Source organism: Labeo rohita, chromosome 10 (assembly GCF_022985175.1).
Source record: "Labeo rohita strain BAU-BD-2019 chromosome 10, IGBB_LRoh.1.0, whole genome shotgun sequence".
In the NCBI taxonomy this organism is placed as follows: Eukaryota; Metazoa; Chordata; class Actinopteri; order Cypriniformes; family Cyprinidae; genus Labeo; species Labeo rohita.
Genome location: NC_066878.1, coordinates 15,135,717 through 15,151,863, shown reverse-complemented (window position 1 = coordinate 15,151,863; position 16,147 = coordinate 15,135,717). Strand labels below are relative to the sequence as shown.

The 16,147-nt window shown below is 34.6% G+C and overlaps 1 protein-coding gene across 2 annotated transcripts; it reads right to left on the bottom strand.

Annotated features, from left to right (window-relative positions):
- Positions 1 to 620: 620 nt before the first annotated feature.
- adra1ab (adrenoceptor alpha 1Ab) lies at positions 621 to 14,358 on the bottom strand. Of its 2 annotated transcripts, XM_051120447.1 has the most exons (4): positions 14,226 to 14,358; positions 6,862 to 7,046; positions 5,682 to 6,783; positions 621 to 1,259 (listed from the first exon to the last, which is right to left on the bottom strand). In XM_051120447.1, the coding sequence occupies exons 3-4, from the start codon at positions 6,598 to 6,600 to the stop codon at positions 862 to 864; spliced, it is 1,317 nt and encodes a 438-aa protein (XP_050976404.1). In that variant the 5' UTR covers positions 6,601 to 6,783; positions 6,862 to 7,046; positions 14,226 to 14,358; the 3' UTR covers positions 621 to 861. The 2 variants fall into 2 exon arrangements, with proteins under 2 accessions (XP_050976404.1, XP_050976403.1); XM_051120446.1 differs by lacking the exon at positions 6,862 to 7,046.
- Between the last annotated feature and the right edge of the window lie 1,789 nt (positions 14,359 to 16,147).

The following is a 16,147-nucleotide window of genomic DNA, read 5'->3' as shown; positions in this document are numbered from 1 at the left end:
CTGTTTGATAATAAATTGATAGTAAATCAGCATATTAGAATGGTTTCTGAAGGATCATGTGACACTGAAGACTGAGTAATGATGCTAAAAATTCAGCTTTGCTTCACAGGAATGAATTTACATTTTGAAGTATATTAAAATAGAAAACGATTATTTTAAATAGCAATAATATTTAACAAAAATACTGTTTTTATGTATTTTTTGATCAAATAGATATGGTCTTGATGAGCATAAGAAACTTCTTTAAACACACACACACACACACACATATATATATATATATATATATATGTATATATATATATACATCCATATAATACCCTTTAATAGTCTTCTATCATCATATAAACAAATATGGTCATCCTATGACATTTGTAATATTGGAATCATATTTATTTATGTATGAATGATTTATTTATTTGTTTGTAGATTTATATGATAACTAATTCAAATCATAAGGAACATTTTTTTGGCCCTGTTATAGACTCTAAGAAAAAAATCTGTATAAATCTCGTAAGTTTTATGGACATTTCCTTCAAGTCCAAAGCACCATACAATGCAGTGTGTGATTCAAAATATGGGTAAAATATGAAAAATGCCTTCATATTAACATCCTTCACTTTTATTACAGTGTACTTGTATTTGCACAAGTTTTGAAGTTACCAAGCACATTTGTACACTTCAAATTATAACTCCTCACAGTTTTAAGCTTCACAAAAGTGCAGATGCATATTATAGATGTTGCCACAAGGTGGTGCTCCTGTATACAAGAATTAGCCAGATTCCCAGTAATCTTTGTTCCATTCCACAGTGGCATTGTTTACAACCTTGTCTTTTGTCTTTTATTCGTTCAAAAGCATTTCATACAGCCTCACCGCCCATTTTGCATACAGAAACCTGATGAACTTTCATTGTCAGAGATGTTTCAGGCACATTCAGAGCACTGTTGCTATGTGCAGTATAAGAGTTTTTATTAGCGGTAGGCGATGCATCAGTAGGCCTCCGGGAGTCAGTAGATGCAGATGGGAAACTCCGTGGAGATTTGGGGCCATGCACAGGGTCTCGAGCAGAGGCCGAAGGGCTCCAGGGCCTGTGTGTTCTGCTGAGGCAGTGACCATGAAGAACGTTCTGGAAGGCCTTCTTGAACTCCTGACTGAAGCACGGGTAGATGATGGGGTTGAGGCAGCTGTTGAAGTAGCCCAGCCAGAAAGTAATTTTGAAGACAGTGTCTGGGGGTCTGTGCGATGGAAAGATGGAGCCTTTGGAGACACAGAAAGAATGAAAACACAGAATTACTACAATATATGCAGCAGGAGACCTCAATCATTCATAAGGTCACCTCAAGACGACGGGTCAAATGGTTTTGCATGTTTCCTATTTTCAAAGGCTTTGCTTTGATTTGTGCATTTCACTCCAGTATTTCGAAAGCCTTGAATTAGATGCACAAATGATTGACACAGCATTTTAACTGTCCAATTACCAAACACACAGGCCGGTAAATAAGCAAACATTCAATGAAAGTTCAAATGGTTTGCCTGCAAACACATGTGGAATCCATACAAAAGATGGTTTTCTGAACTAGGGCTGCTGTTTAGCATATAAAAGCCTCTATTCTGGGTTGAAACAGACTGCAATACTTTCTCTTTCTTTCATAATTCATTCTGTTGTTGTAAACAAGCTCATTTAAATGCAATCTAAAAGGCCCAGCAAGGATTATGTCGATGCTGTTTACGTACAGCGGCATACTGTGGGAGAACATTGGGTCGTTTGGAAACATGGGTGAGAACAAACAGAAAATAAATGAAGGCATAACATCTAAAATGTGTTTTGAAAACAGCGTGTGTCTATCAAATACACTCACATACCTCATTTAAAATAACGAAATATTCAGTGCAGTATGTTCTCGCATTATTGCAGTTGTTGCAGTTAAAGGTTAAACAAAATTCAGACGTCATTTTCTCACCCTCATGTTGTTACAAATCCGACTTTCTTCTGGCTGTTTTCTGAGCAATGAAAATAAATGAGGAGGAAACAGCCAAAATGACATTCATGCACTGTATTTCTTCTGAAACCGTACACTAAATTTGTATGAGGAACAGACCAAATAAATTTAAGCTATTTGAATCTCATTTGTGGCTGTTTATATTTATGATATTCTCCCTTCTGCAGCTGTTGCAAATCTCATCTCAAGTTGGGCATAATATGCATATACATGTAGATCAGGGGCGTTTCCTCCAAGGAGACAAGGGAGGCAGGGTCTCCTCAAAAAATTGGATAAGAAAATAAATCGTAAAACAAAAATAAAACAATGCAAACATTACAAAAGCTCACATAAAAAGATTTTTAAGATTAAAATGACATGAAATTACCCTTATAACCAGAAGATGACACCAGGGGATCACTCATTGGCTGCAGCTGCCATTTCAACTCCCTATCTTTTCATTTTATCATAAAATTACTAGTACAAAATATTTTATACTTACGGCACTGAAGTATAAACTATAGCAAGTGCAGAAAGTCATTAAAATACATCAATAAATAAGCTCAGACACAAACAGCCTGTAATTGTGAATTGTTTAAATATAGTTCACTACAAATTAAGTTAAATATTAATGGTACAAGAATTAAATAACGCATTCTATATGAATTTTAAATATTTTAGTTTTCATTTAATAACTACATCTTTTAAGTTTTATCTTGAACTGTAAAAGCTATTAAATAACCTATATTCAACCCAGATAAACTGCTGTAGTTTTGTTACTCAGAATTTAGTCTGAATCATTTCATGCACAGCTCTATTTTTGACATCAGCTTGTCTGATGTTTTGTTCGGTTATAATCCGTGCATATGGTCAGTTGAGCAATGCCTCCATCGCGATGTGAATGGACATGACTGGTTATAAAGGGCTATGATTGGTTCATGCAAAAAATCCTGCCTCTTGTGTTTGTGCAGGTTTTGCATTCGCAATCAGTCTAAATGAACAATATAATGGTGTTAATTTAAAAAAGTAAACAACTCACACTTATACTTTATGTCAAAATAAGACTTAAAATGTCTCTGAAAATGTAATCTTAGTTGTTTTTTTTTTTTTTAACTTGAATACTTCAGGAGTTTCGAAGTCTCATCTGATTGGTTAGATTATACAGGATTTTCAGGAGACGTGTGTGTCGCGTTCTTTAACGTTTCGCCTAGAAAGAAAAATGCCGTGGTGCCAAACTCCTTCACGAAAGAAGAAAGCCGTCATGTTTACAACTGTGACAATGAGCACTTATCATGATCAACTAAAGGCTGGATTTTCAAAAGTATGTGAAAAATGTAAGGTTTGCGGCGTGGAATCCTTAAAATATGTCAGAGAGTTTTACACACCCCTCTGCTATTTTGGTGACATTTCCACTCCCCTAAACATGACGCGGCACAAATTGGTTGCTGTACCTGTCTTTCAAGGCGGCCAAAGTTCCCAGACTTTCTGCCGTCAGTCTGAAGGTCTGGCTATGCAAGACTAGGGTATGTAGAAAAACTTCTATCTCATTTTCTCCACCAACTTCAAAATCGTCCTACATCGCTTCAGAAGAACCGACCCTGTGATGTAGCATGATTTTGAAGTTGGAAGAGAAAATGAGATGGGAGTTTTTCCCAATCTGTACCATAACGGTCTTGAACCGGAGTGCACAGACTACACATGCGCATCAAAGAGCTAGACAAGATGAGCATTTGTTGTTAAAAAGTGTATAAAGATACATTTTTTAAAGCGGTCATCAGTTCACTTTTACATGTTGTTTGAACGTTAATGTGTGTTGGCAGTGTATGTACAAATCTACCCTATAATGATAAAAATCCATGCAGTGGTTTTTAATTAATCTGTAAAAATAATATCCCCTTTTTCAAATCGAGCCATTCTCAGATGCCTCACATCGACAGAGGCCGCTACCACGATAGTTCATTGACATGAGCGTTTAACCTCAGATCAGCTGTAACGGTCCGCCCTCTTTGTTTTGATGCCGGAGCAGGGATGTAAGTTAGACAAGAATATCTCTGATTGAGCGATTGAGGTGTTGTGTTGCTGGATGTAATAATGAACATAGTGATCTACATATATCCATCTATGTTAGCACAAATCATTCATGATCCAGCTTCACTTACAGCAGAAGTGAGTATAAGGGGTATTTTTTTTAGGAATCTTTGCGATCGCCTTTCCTTATAACGTGGTAGTTAGGAAGTTTAGCGGCTAAACGCAGCTAAAGTAAACAGGCTCGTCTCTCCACAGAGAGAAGAGAGGGGCGGGGCGAGCAGCGCTCATTTGCATTTAAAGCAACCTCGACCAGAACAGGATGATTTTTGCAGAGCTGATTTTGGCAAGGTAAAAAGGGTGTTGTTTTACACCACCTTTGAAAATTTTTAACCAATGTATATTATAGACTTTTCATTAAGACCCTAAAGAATCATATCAACTTTGGAAAATGAAAATAACAGGTCGTTTTGCTAGATAAGACCTTTATTTCTTGGCTGGGATTATATAGAGCCCTTTGAAGCTGCATTGAAACTGCAGTTTGGACCTTGAATCTGTTGGCCACCACTGAAGTCCACTATATGGAGAAAAATTCTGGAATGTTTCCTCGAAAACCTTATTTTTTTTTGCAGCTGAAGAAAGAAAGACATGAATATCTTGGATGCCATGGGAGTGATTAAATTATCAGGAAATCTTTATTCTGAAAATGGAGCCATTGTCTAGAAATGTGTCTATGAATAGTCAATGTTTGTCGTTATTATGTGGAGTTCTGATAAAGAATAAACATACGTATAAACATACGTTGGTGTACAAACTGCAGTGCTTTATCAATACGTTTCTGCGTTGGGCTAACGCATGTACCATGGGTGTTTTGGTGTTTAACGTAATGGTGATGGGCATTCTGTTTCAGACTTGCGCTGCACACAGTAGACCAATCACAACAGACTAGGTCATCAGACCAATCACCACAGATTAGCGTCACGCAAAGGAGGGGTTTAGAAACATGAATTGTTGAGCGAACCATTTGGGAGTAGTTGAGCTAATAAGGTCAAAGTAAATGCATATTAAAAGACAGTGAAAGTGTTTTTTACATATTATAAGACAATCAAAGTGTTTTTTTTTTGTTGTTGTTGTTGTTGTTGTTGTTTTTTGCGTGCCAAACTGTTGATGGGGACTCCCAAAACCAAAATATAAACCTTTCATAATCCATAATTAAATAAAAATTGTGTGGTGCGACCAAAACATAGAAAAAAAGAAAAGCAAGACAAAACACAGCAAGCTATAAAAACAAAAGTAATATTTTAACAAAACAGTTTAATATTTGAAAAAAAAAAAACCCACACACACACACAATCAAATCAAAATTGCCTAGTGTGACCGAAAACAAAACCCAACACACAAAATATAAAACAAAAATCAAAGCAAAACAAAAATCTTAAAATAATAGACAATTGATTCTTTTGTGACAAAAACAATGTTAGTTTAGTTTGGAAAACATTATGTGGCGTGACTCCATAAAATCTGTAATCATATTTATAAAATAAGCAAGTAAATTTACCAAATAATTTTTAAAACTATTATCTGAATTTAAATTATATTATACTTTATTTTATCGTTTGTTTGTTTTTGGATGAGCTTTGCTGTGTGTTCACAAAAACGTCTAGTTTATACTCACTTATGGGCAGCACAAGGAAAAAAGGCAGCCAGCAGAGCACAAAACATCCCACCACAATCCCCAGAGTCTTGGCCGCCTTCTTCTCTTGGGAGAACTTGAGCAGACGCATGAAGGCGAAGTGCGAGTTCTTCGCTCTCACTGCTTCCTTCTTCCCGGCGGCCTGCTGAGCATTGCGACAGTGGATCCGCAGGGTCACTCCATGCTCATTTAACCCATTAGTCTGCCTGCCCTTATTCATGGAACGAGTCTTTCGCCGGGCCACCACATACACCCTACAGTACATCACCAAAATCACCGCCAACGGCACGTAGAATGAGCATGCGGCGGAGAAGAGAGCATATCCCGGCTCTTCATTCACTCTACACACCGACTCGTCCTCCGGCATGGGCTCCCTCCATCCGAAAAGCGGTCCAACGGAGATGGCAGCCGAAAGAGCCCATAGAGCCATCACTGCCGCTAGTGCTCTTCGACCTGTAGCTAAAGAAGGGTACCGCAGCGGGTAACTGACGGCCATGCAGCGATCCACAGAGATCACACAGAGGCTGAGGATGGATGCCGTGCAGCATAGTACGTCAAGCGCAGTCCAGGCGTTACATAAAGGACGGCCGAACACCCAGCGGTCTAAGGCTTCCGATGCAGCGGAGAACGGGAGCACCACAGAGCTCAGGAGCAGGTCTGCAATGGCCAGATTGGCGATAAAATAGTGCGTCACGGAACGAAGGTTGCGATGGCACACCACAGAGAGGATGACCAGGATGTTGCCCATCACACCGAATATTATAAAGAGCACCAGCACTATGCCCAAAGCCAGTGTCTTTGTGATGTCAATGTCAAATGCAGGTATCGCAGTACAGTTGGGACAGTTCTCAGGAAAAAAGGTTAAAGTTATGTTATCTTCAGCTGGAAGCACGTTGGTCATGATGTGAGAGTCTTTACATGCAAGTTATGAAGTTAAGACTGAGTAGCAAACATGCTGTGCAGATGTTAACCATCCATGACTTGCCTGGCAGTCCCACTTGAAGACATTTGAAGACAGATGTTTCATCTTCTCATCTGTTTTGATATCAACCATTAGCCAGCATGGTTTTTATGATCTTGCAACCTTAAAAAGAAGAAAAAATTAAGATAATAAGCAATGTTTCGAGCAGGACCAATAAAAATTTCCTGATAATTTACTCACCTCATCTAAAATGTTCATGTCTTTCTTTCTTCAGTCGAAAAGAAATGAAGGTTTTTTAAGAAAAACATTCCAGGATTGTTCTCCATATAGTGGACTTCAATGGGGATCAACAGGTTGAAGATCCAAAATGCAGTTTCAATGCAGCTTCAAATGGGTCTACACGATCCCAGCCAAGGAGTAAAGGTCTTATAAAATAATAAATTCATGAAAAAATCCAGTTGCAATCGTAACTGTAAATCTACAACAGTTTACTGGCATATTAAAAGTGATAACGTCAATATATAATGTAATGAGTTATTTTTGAGCCCATTCATAATTATTCAAACCTTATTCAACATTGCAATCAAGTCACATATTTTTATGGTAGGAAACAAAATTGTCTTAAAATATAATTAAGCCTTTAAAAACTCTAATTTAAAAAAAAAGTTTGTTTTTCTGAAGTGCTGAAATTGAGTAGCAAATATGGTAAAGCCAACAGAGCTCTCACAAAAGCTATAGAGAAGAAATAGTTTTATTATAATAAAAAAGGCTATATGAAGATTTCCAAGACATTAAAAGTTTCTAGAGACACAGCTGGCAGTCTTATTCTTCATTTAAAATGTGGGTGTTAAACAAAAACATCCAACAATTGAGGAAAAACCTGCAACTTACAGCCAAATTTTAAAAGGTGACCTGATGAAAGGAGGAAAAACATTTCAATGCAGTGTATAAGAAGAACACTAAACAAGTATGGGCTTCGTGTTGGGGCATTTTGCTGAATACCACTCTAGACCAAGAAGAACAAAAAGGCCAACTTGAAAATGCTAAAATTAATTTGGATAGACCTGTGGAGTTCTGGAAGAATGTTTTATGGAGTGATGTGGCCAAACATTTTGGACCTTTGGATCAGCAGTATGTCTAGTGCAAAAAATGCAAAACTTATAAAAGGAAGAACACCATCTCCATAGCCAAACTTGGAGGTGGTTCAGTCCTGTTATGGGGTTGCTTTATTGTAGCAGGAAGTGGAAATCATGACTGTATGAAGGACATCATGGATTCTTTGACGTATCGGGCCATTTTGGCAAGAATTGTGATGCCTTTGGTGCAAATATTGAAGCTGATGATCAGTGGATTTTCCTGCAAGACAATCATCCGAAAGTAAACATCTCAATCTAGTTATGCTTGGTTTAGCATTTAGTCATAGAATGTTCTTGAGTGGACTGTTCAGTCTCCAGATTTAATTCTCACTGAAAATACTTTTAAGTTGAATTTGAAGTGAAAGCCAAAGATTATCAGTGATCTGAAAGCTTTTTCAGGCAAGGAATGCGCCAAGATTGCAGTAGAAAGGTGACAGAAGCTTATAAGCATTTCCATGCAACATTTACTGGTGGTTTTAAAGCAACAAATTTGACTTTTGGGGGCTGAATAATTTTAAGCATGAACGTTTAGAGCCAATTAGATTTTTTTATTCATCAACTTAAATTCTCAGAATTACTCAGATGTGTGTTAATAAACTTTCTCTAATAGTGTACTGATGCCTTTGTTGAATTGTTTTCACAAAATTTTGTATATACTTTTTACCCACAAATGCTCATCTTGCACTAGCTCTGTGATGTATGTCTATGACTTAACACATTACTTAATCATGTTGGAAAATTCACAAGCGGTTAGTTCTTTGTCTGTGCATTCCGATTCAAAATGGTAGGGTAGGCCAAAAAACTCCATCTCATTTTCTCCTCCAAGTACATATTTATCCAACATTGTTGTTTTATCTTTTTTGTTTAAGGGCGTTTGGCTTTCTTTGCACATTCAGTTTAGGTCAGTACATCCACTTTCATCTTGTGTCGTGATTACGTATCGAGTGAAGTCCAACTAGTGCAAGACGAGCATAAACAAATTAGGTTTTTTTTTTAGAAAATGAGCAATTGTTTCTGTAGATAAGACACTTCTGCCTCGGCTGGGATCGTGTAGAGCCCTTTGAAGCTGCATTGAACTGCAATTTGCATCTTCAACCCATTGGCCACCATTTAATTCCACAATATGGAGAAAAATCTTGGTGTGTTTTCCTCAAACACCTTAATTTCTTTGTGGCTGAAGAAGGAAAGACATAAACATCTTGGATGACATGCGGGTAAATTATCAGGACATTTTTATTTAGCAAGTGAACTAATTCTTTAATGAATTAGCATTCAGCAATGCTTCCCAGAAGTACAAATAAAACAATAATTGTTTTTGGCTTGAGTCATCCAGAATAACCTGTGGTTCAGTGAGCAAGCTAGTGATCTAGTTCAGGAAGCAAGTGAATTGTCTGAACGATTCAATCCATGATTCAGGTCAGTAACTACATGTTATTTTCAGATTGAAAGTTGTTTATTTTCAGTATGTATTATTTCGAGGCACTTACAATTCAAAGTCTCGCAATTCAGATAAAATATGTTATCATAAAAATATTGTGATATTTGGTTGTGAACCCCTTGTGTCTTTAGCCCCATGCGACAGATTCTTAAACTCTCTGCAATAAGTAATGGGACAGAAAAGTGCTTTTTCCTTCAAGTTACTGTTTTAGTGTAGCAGTCATTTCCTGCAGGTTTTTAGGCGCCTCAGTTCACAAAAGCCGTTTAGGACTGATCTTTTTGTCAATATTGTGTAATGAACTAACTGCAGGAGCTCATATACAGGCCAAATATATGTCTGTCACTGAAACAGAATTAAGAAATTTCGTGTTCTGAAAACCTTAGCAAAAGCAATTTAAGGTGTGTTGCCAGAAATATATGGAAAAAGCTTTCAAGTTGATTAAGTAATTCTTGGGGAGGTTTATAGATTTATACTCAAGCCAGACAGCAACACTGACATCTATAATGTCTTGGCAAGAGCAATATTTCAACAAACCATGGTGACATGGAAATTAATATGCCTTGTGCTTACAAATAAAACCTAGATGAATATATTCAAACCATAAACTGTGCAATTAAACAAAAGTCATGTTTTGTTTTAATCAGGTGTGTACTGACTTAGAGTCTGTATATCAACCATCTGGTGAGCTACTGGCTATAGGCCATAACTGTAATAATTTTCTTGTGTGATGTTTGACAAATTATATATAAGTAGACCAGAAGGCTTCCTGTATTTTTGTTAGAATCAAAGACATTTAGGAGGGAAGTTGTCACAATAGAAAACTGTTGAAAGATGATCTCCGTGGGATCATGAACTGAGAAATCAAAACTTCTTTGATCTTTTTCAAGTGTAAGAGGTCATTGTACTATAAAAACATCCTGCAAGTTTCAGAACTCAAAACTTTGTTAGTCTAAAACAGCTTATTTTGAAACCAAACTGTCATTTGAAATCTGTCAAAACAACAGGTTGTGTAATGTGCCACTCTCTGATTTAATAGTGTAATTAAACACTGCCTCCACAGAAGAAGATCAATGCCTGCTTCTACATCACTGCGTGAGAGGCAAGCGCATTTACTTCCGAGTCTACAATCTGCCACAGCTATTCAAACAGCGCTCTGATGAGGGGGTCAAAACAGGACAGAAATAGCCTATTACTTCTAAATTATGTTTTATTTTTTTTTAATGTAAAAATCTTGATAACATCATAAGTGGACCTCAGAGAACAGTACAAAAGGCAGACAAAGGCAGTTTATGACCTCTTTAAAGTGGTATAAAATGTGACGTCACACACACACACACACACACACACAGTCATGTATATGCTCTATTATTAACTTAGTAAAATAAATCATTATTACAAGACATGTCAGTGATCACATCTGTAAGCCCAATTTTGAATAAGCAACAGATTAATTCACATCATGAAAATCATGAAGTATTTTTTACATCAAATGCAATACAGTAAAAGTAAAAATAAATATGCTTGATTTTTGGTTGGTTTGGCATACACCTGAGATTAGAAATGATTTTGATTTTGAAAATGATTTTTGCAACTTTCTTTTCATTGTATTGAGCTACTCTGGAGTTTCACACCATCTTTTAGTATGTGACCAGGAATAACTTTTTAAGCTTTTCAGAAAAGACATGCATAAAGTATAGTAAATACTACAGTACAATATACTACAGTATACTCTACAATTATTACAGCTTACTATAGTAAAAACTACATCTTAGCCTACAGTTTACAAACTCAATATAGTTAATGCTAGAATATACTGTAGTATAAATGAGCAAAGTGTAGTAAATACTATAATATACTATAGCCTACTACAATTTACTACTGATTACTACAGTAAACACTAAAGTTTACTACCATATTTACTACAGTTTATGAATTCACTATAGTTAATACTACAGTATGGTGCGATATAAATAAACAAAGTGTAGTAAATTCTATAATATACTACAGTATACTACAATTTACTACAGTTTACTATAGTAGATACTAGTTTTCTACAGTATTTTCTGCATTTTATGAATTCACTATAGTTAATACTACAGTGTGGTGTGATATAAATTAACAAAGCGTAGAGTAAATACTAAAATATACTACAGTTTACTATAGTAGATACTCGTTTCCTACAGTATTACTGCATTTTATGAGTTCACCATAGTTACTACTACAGTATGGTGCAATATAAATTAACAAAGTATAGTAAATGCTATAATATACTACAGTATACTACAATTTACTACAGTTTACTATAGTAGATACTAGTTTCCTACAGTACTTACTGCACTTTATGAATTCACTATAGTTAATACTACAGTGTGGTGTGATATAAATTAACAAAGCGTAGAGTAAATACTAAAATATACTATAATTTACTGTAGTAGATACTAGTTTCCTACAATATTACTGCATTTTATGAATTCACCATAGTTACTACTACAGTATAGTGCGATATAAATTAAAGCGTTGTAAATACTATAATATACTACAGTGTACTACAATTTACTACAGTTTACTATAGTAGATACTAGTTTCCTACAATACTTACTGCATTTTATGAATTCACTGTAGTTAATACTACAGTATAGTGCGATATAAATTAAAGCGTTGTAAATACTATAATATACTACAGTGTACTACAATTTACTACAGTTTACTATAGTAGATACTAGTTTCCTACAATACTTACTGCATTTTATGAATTCACCATAGTTACTACTACAGTATAGTGCGATATAAATTAAAGCGTTGTAAATACTATAATATACTACAGTGTACTACAATTTACTACAGTTTACTATAGTAGATACTAGTTTTCTACAGTATTTTCTGCATTTTATGAATTCACTATAGTTAATACTACAGTGTGGTGTGATATAAATTAACAAAGCGTAGAGTAAATACTAAAATATACTACAGTTTACTATAGTAGATACTCGTTTCCTACAGTATTACTGCATTTTATGAGTTCACCATAGTTACTACTACAGTATGGTGCAATATAAATTAACAAAGTATAGTAAATGCTATAATATACTACAGTATACTACAATTTACTACAGTTTACTATAGTAGATACTAGTTTCCTACAGTACTTACTGCACTTTATGAATTCACTATAGTTAATACTACAGTGTGGTGTGATATAAATTAACAAAGCGTAGAGTAAATACTAAAATATACTATAATTTACTGTAGTAGATACTAGTTTCCTACAATATTACTGCATTTTATGAATTCACCATAGTTACTACTACAGTATAGTGCGATATAAATTAAAGCGTTGTAAATACTATAATATACTACAGTGTACTACAATTTACTACAGTTTACTATAGTAGATACTAGTTTCCTACAATACTTACTGCATTTTATTAATTCACTATAGTTAATACTACAGTGTGGTGTGATATAAATTAACAAAGTGTAGAGTAAATACTAAAATATACTACAGTTTACTATAGTAGATACTAGTTTCCTACAGTATGTACTGCATTTTATGAATTCACCATAGTTACTACTACAGTATAGTGCGATATAAATTAAAGTGTTGTAAATATTATAATATATTACATTGTACTACAATTTACTACAGTTTACTATAGTAGATACTAGTTTCCTACAGTACCTACTGCATTTTATGAATTCACTATAGTTAATACTACAGTGTGGTGTGATATAAATTAACAAAGCGTAGAGTAAATACTAAAATATACTATAATTTACTATAGTAGATACTAGTTTCCTACAGTATGTACTGCATTTTATGAATTCACTATAGTTAATACTACAGTATAGTGCGATATAAATTAAAGTGTTGTAAATACTATAATATACTACAGTGTACTACAATTTACTACAGTTTACTATAGTAGATACTAGTTTCCTACAGTACTTACTGCACTTTATGAATTCACTATAGTTAATACTACAGTGTGGTGTGATATAAATTAACAAAGTGTAGAGTAAATACTAAAATATACTACAGTTTACTATAGTAGATACTAGTTTCCTACAGTATGTACTGCATTTTATGAATTCACTATAGTTACTTCTACAGTATAGTGCAATATAAATTAAAGCGTTGTAAATACTATAATATACTACAGTGTACTACAATTTACTACAGTTTACTATAGTAGATTCTAGTTTCCTACAATACTTGCTGCATTTTATTAATTCACTATAGTTAATACTACAGTATGGTGTGATATAAATTAAAGTGTAGAGTAAATACTAAAATATACTACAGTTTACTATAGTAGATACTAGTTTCCTACAGTACTTGCTGCACTTTATGAATTCACTATAGTTAATACTACAGTGTGGTGTGATATAAAGTAACAAATTGTAGTAAATATTATAATATACTACAGATACTACAATCTTCTAGTAAAAATACTACAGTTTACTACAGTATTTTTTCATTTGGGCAGATGTGTAGTAAACACTATAATATACTGCAGTACACTACAATCTACTATAGTAATAGTAAAATTACTACAGTTTACTACAGTATTTTTCACGTGGGCAGATTCAGTTTTATTTCGACTATCCGTGGAGTGAAATGCTCTCCCTCGTCTATGATTAAACAAGTTAAACAAGTTAAGAAAACGTGTCGTTTGAAACATGCAAATCTCACTGAGACTTGGCAATAACAATTGACGCCGTCAACACTAGTTGCCTGTTAGTTCTGCTAACTGTCTACAAATGAGACATACTGCTACACTAAACAATTTGAACTAACCGCTTTTATACAAAATCAAATTACACATTTAAATGAACTCGAAATCGATTAATTATCATGCAGCTCTTCAGGTAACAGGTAATAAACGTGTCTTATAATAATCGCGTCTGTAACAATCTCATGCTGCGTTTGCAATTATATTCATTTAGTCAATCAAACACACATTCTTTAGTATTGCGGGTGATTTTCTAAATTCCGACTAAATATCCTTCTCAAAATTAACTGAACTTACCTTCATCCGGAGCATCATCTGTAAAAGCGAACGAGTTTTATTTTCACTCGCTCGTGACATTTGAAAAAACAATATTAGAAGTGTGACGATGAATCTGATGGGATGCAACAGTATTTGTGCAAACACCTCACTCTCTTCCACCCTCTCTCTCTCTCTCTCTCTTTCTTTCTCTCTCGCTCTCTCTCTCTCTCTCTCTCACTTACACACACTCATTCGCTTACAGATGATAAAATTGATGAATCTTATTTTTTAAAAAATAAATAAATAAAACACGTAGGTAGAAATGTACTCATGATGATTTAAAAAAAAAAAAAATCGAACACGAATAAAAAAATACGACACTAATTTCCACAAATTAATTGTTTATAAGGTAAAAAGTAGTATAATACTTCAATTTCACTTTTAAAAGATGAGTATATGCAACGTAGTTATTAATTAAACAAAACTGTTTTCAAACATTCAAGGAAATTTGGTTCACTTTTTAAAAGAAATTATAATTAATGATTATTTCACACTAATTAAGTCAACAAACTAACGAACTACTTTATTTTTATTTTTATTTATTTGCGATTTTCAAACAGTTACACAACCTCGTTTGACTGACAAAGACTATCAAAGTGAATTTTAACTTTATTTATTCAAATATGAATTGCAGGTTTGATGTATATAGTATAAAAACAGTATAAAAACACCCATGTGCATTTTAAAACCTAAATGCGTTTTGTAGGCCTCTTAGGACTCTTAGGTCGTCTTGTGTTGTTTTGATACAAAACTTTCTGAGTACAATTTGTTTCTGCTTGAGCAGTCAGTGGAGAACGGTGTAATTCATCAGCACTGATCACTGACATCCCTGAAGGTCAGCTTTGGTAATGAAAGTGAATGTCACGGCCAAAAAAAATAAATGATTTATGCGGCTTTATGAAATGGCATGTCCACCTGTGGCCGTGAATGTCGCTTTGCATTTCTCCAACTGTCCATTACTTGCTCTCCAAGATCCATCATCATGATTTGATTCATAATTCTTTCCACAATAATCCATGCCCAGAACAACTCTTCAAAGGTTATATTGCATGGAAACATAAATTAGATGTTATATCTGTAAGACGTTCTTTGTAAAGTACATTGATGGTGTTCTTTAGGTGTTTGACAGTTCTTGGTCCCCATCCACTTTTAATGCATGGAAAAGAACAGCATTAACATTCTTCAGTACATCTACTAACAGAGGATGATGGATTTTGAATGACAACAGAGTGTAAATAATTCATTTTCATTTCATATTTTTTTCTCCAAAAACAAAAAAATTAAGAACATGTGTACCCTCTTTCTTCTTTTTGTTTGTTTTTTTGGCTACATGCACCATGTCCATCATAGAAGGCTTATTTATGCAAGATCTTATGTCCATGATCTTTCGTGTCCTTAAATTAAATCAGTACTATAAACTCTGTCCAGCCATTGTTTTTGTTTCTTGTGTTCTTCTTATTCTGTGATGCAGAACTTCATGCAGAAACTTAATGCAAGCATGACTGATTTGCTTGCACTGACTTTAAATGCTGTGGCATCCAGCTCCTCCCTTGTTGTCACTTTATATATTTAGGCTATTGAAGCACTCTCCTCAAAGCTGCAGTCTCAAGACGTGCTGTGAATGTTAAGGGTCTTTCATTGTTTAGTTGTAGGGTTATTTTGGAAGCCAGCCAACGTCAGCAGTTGCACAAACCATAAAAAATATAGAGGAAGGAATGAATCCACTGCTTAGACGCTAACAAACAGCAGATCAGATGAATGAGGTTTAGCACCTGAAATTTATCTTGGCCTGTAGAAAACACATCCGGTCCAATAAATCCATTACAGAATATTAGAATAAACAAAACATACAAGTACATTGTCATAGTGCTTATAGTCTCACTGTATTAATATTATAAAAT

Coding starts and splice junctions, on each gene's coding strand:
- adra1ab (XM_051120447.1), bottom strand. CDS start 6,600: ATGACCAACGTGCTTCCAGCTGAAGATAACATAACTTTAACCTTTTTT. Junction 1,260..5,681: donor TTTCCTTGTGCTGCCCATAA/GTGAGTATAAAC, acceptor GTGTCTCCAAAG/GCTCCATCTTTCCATCGCAC.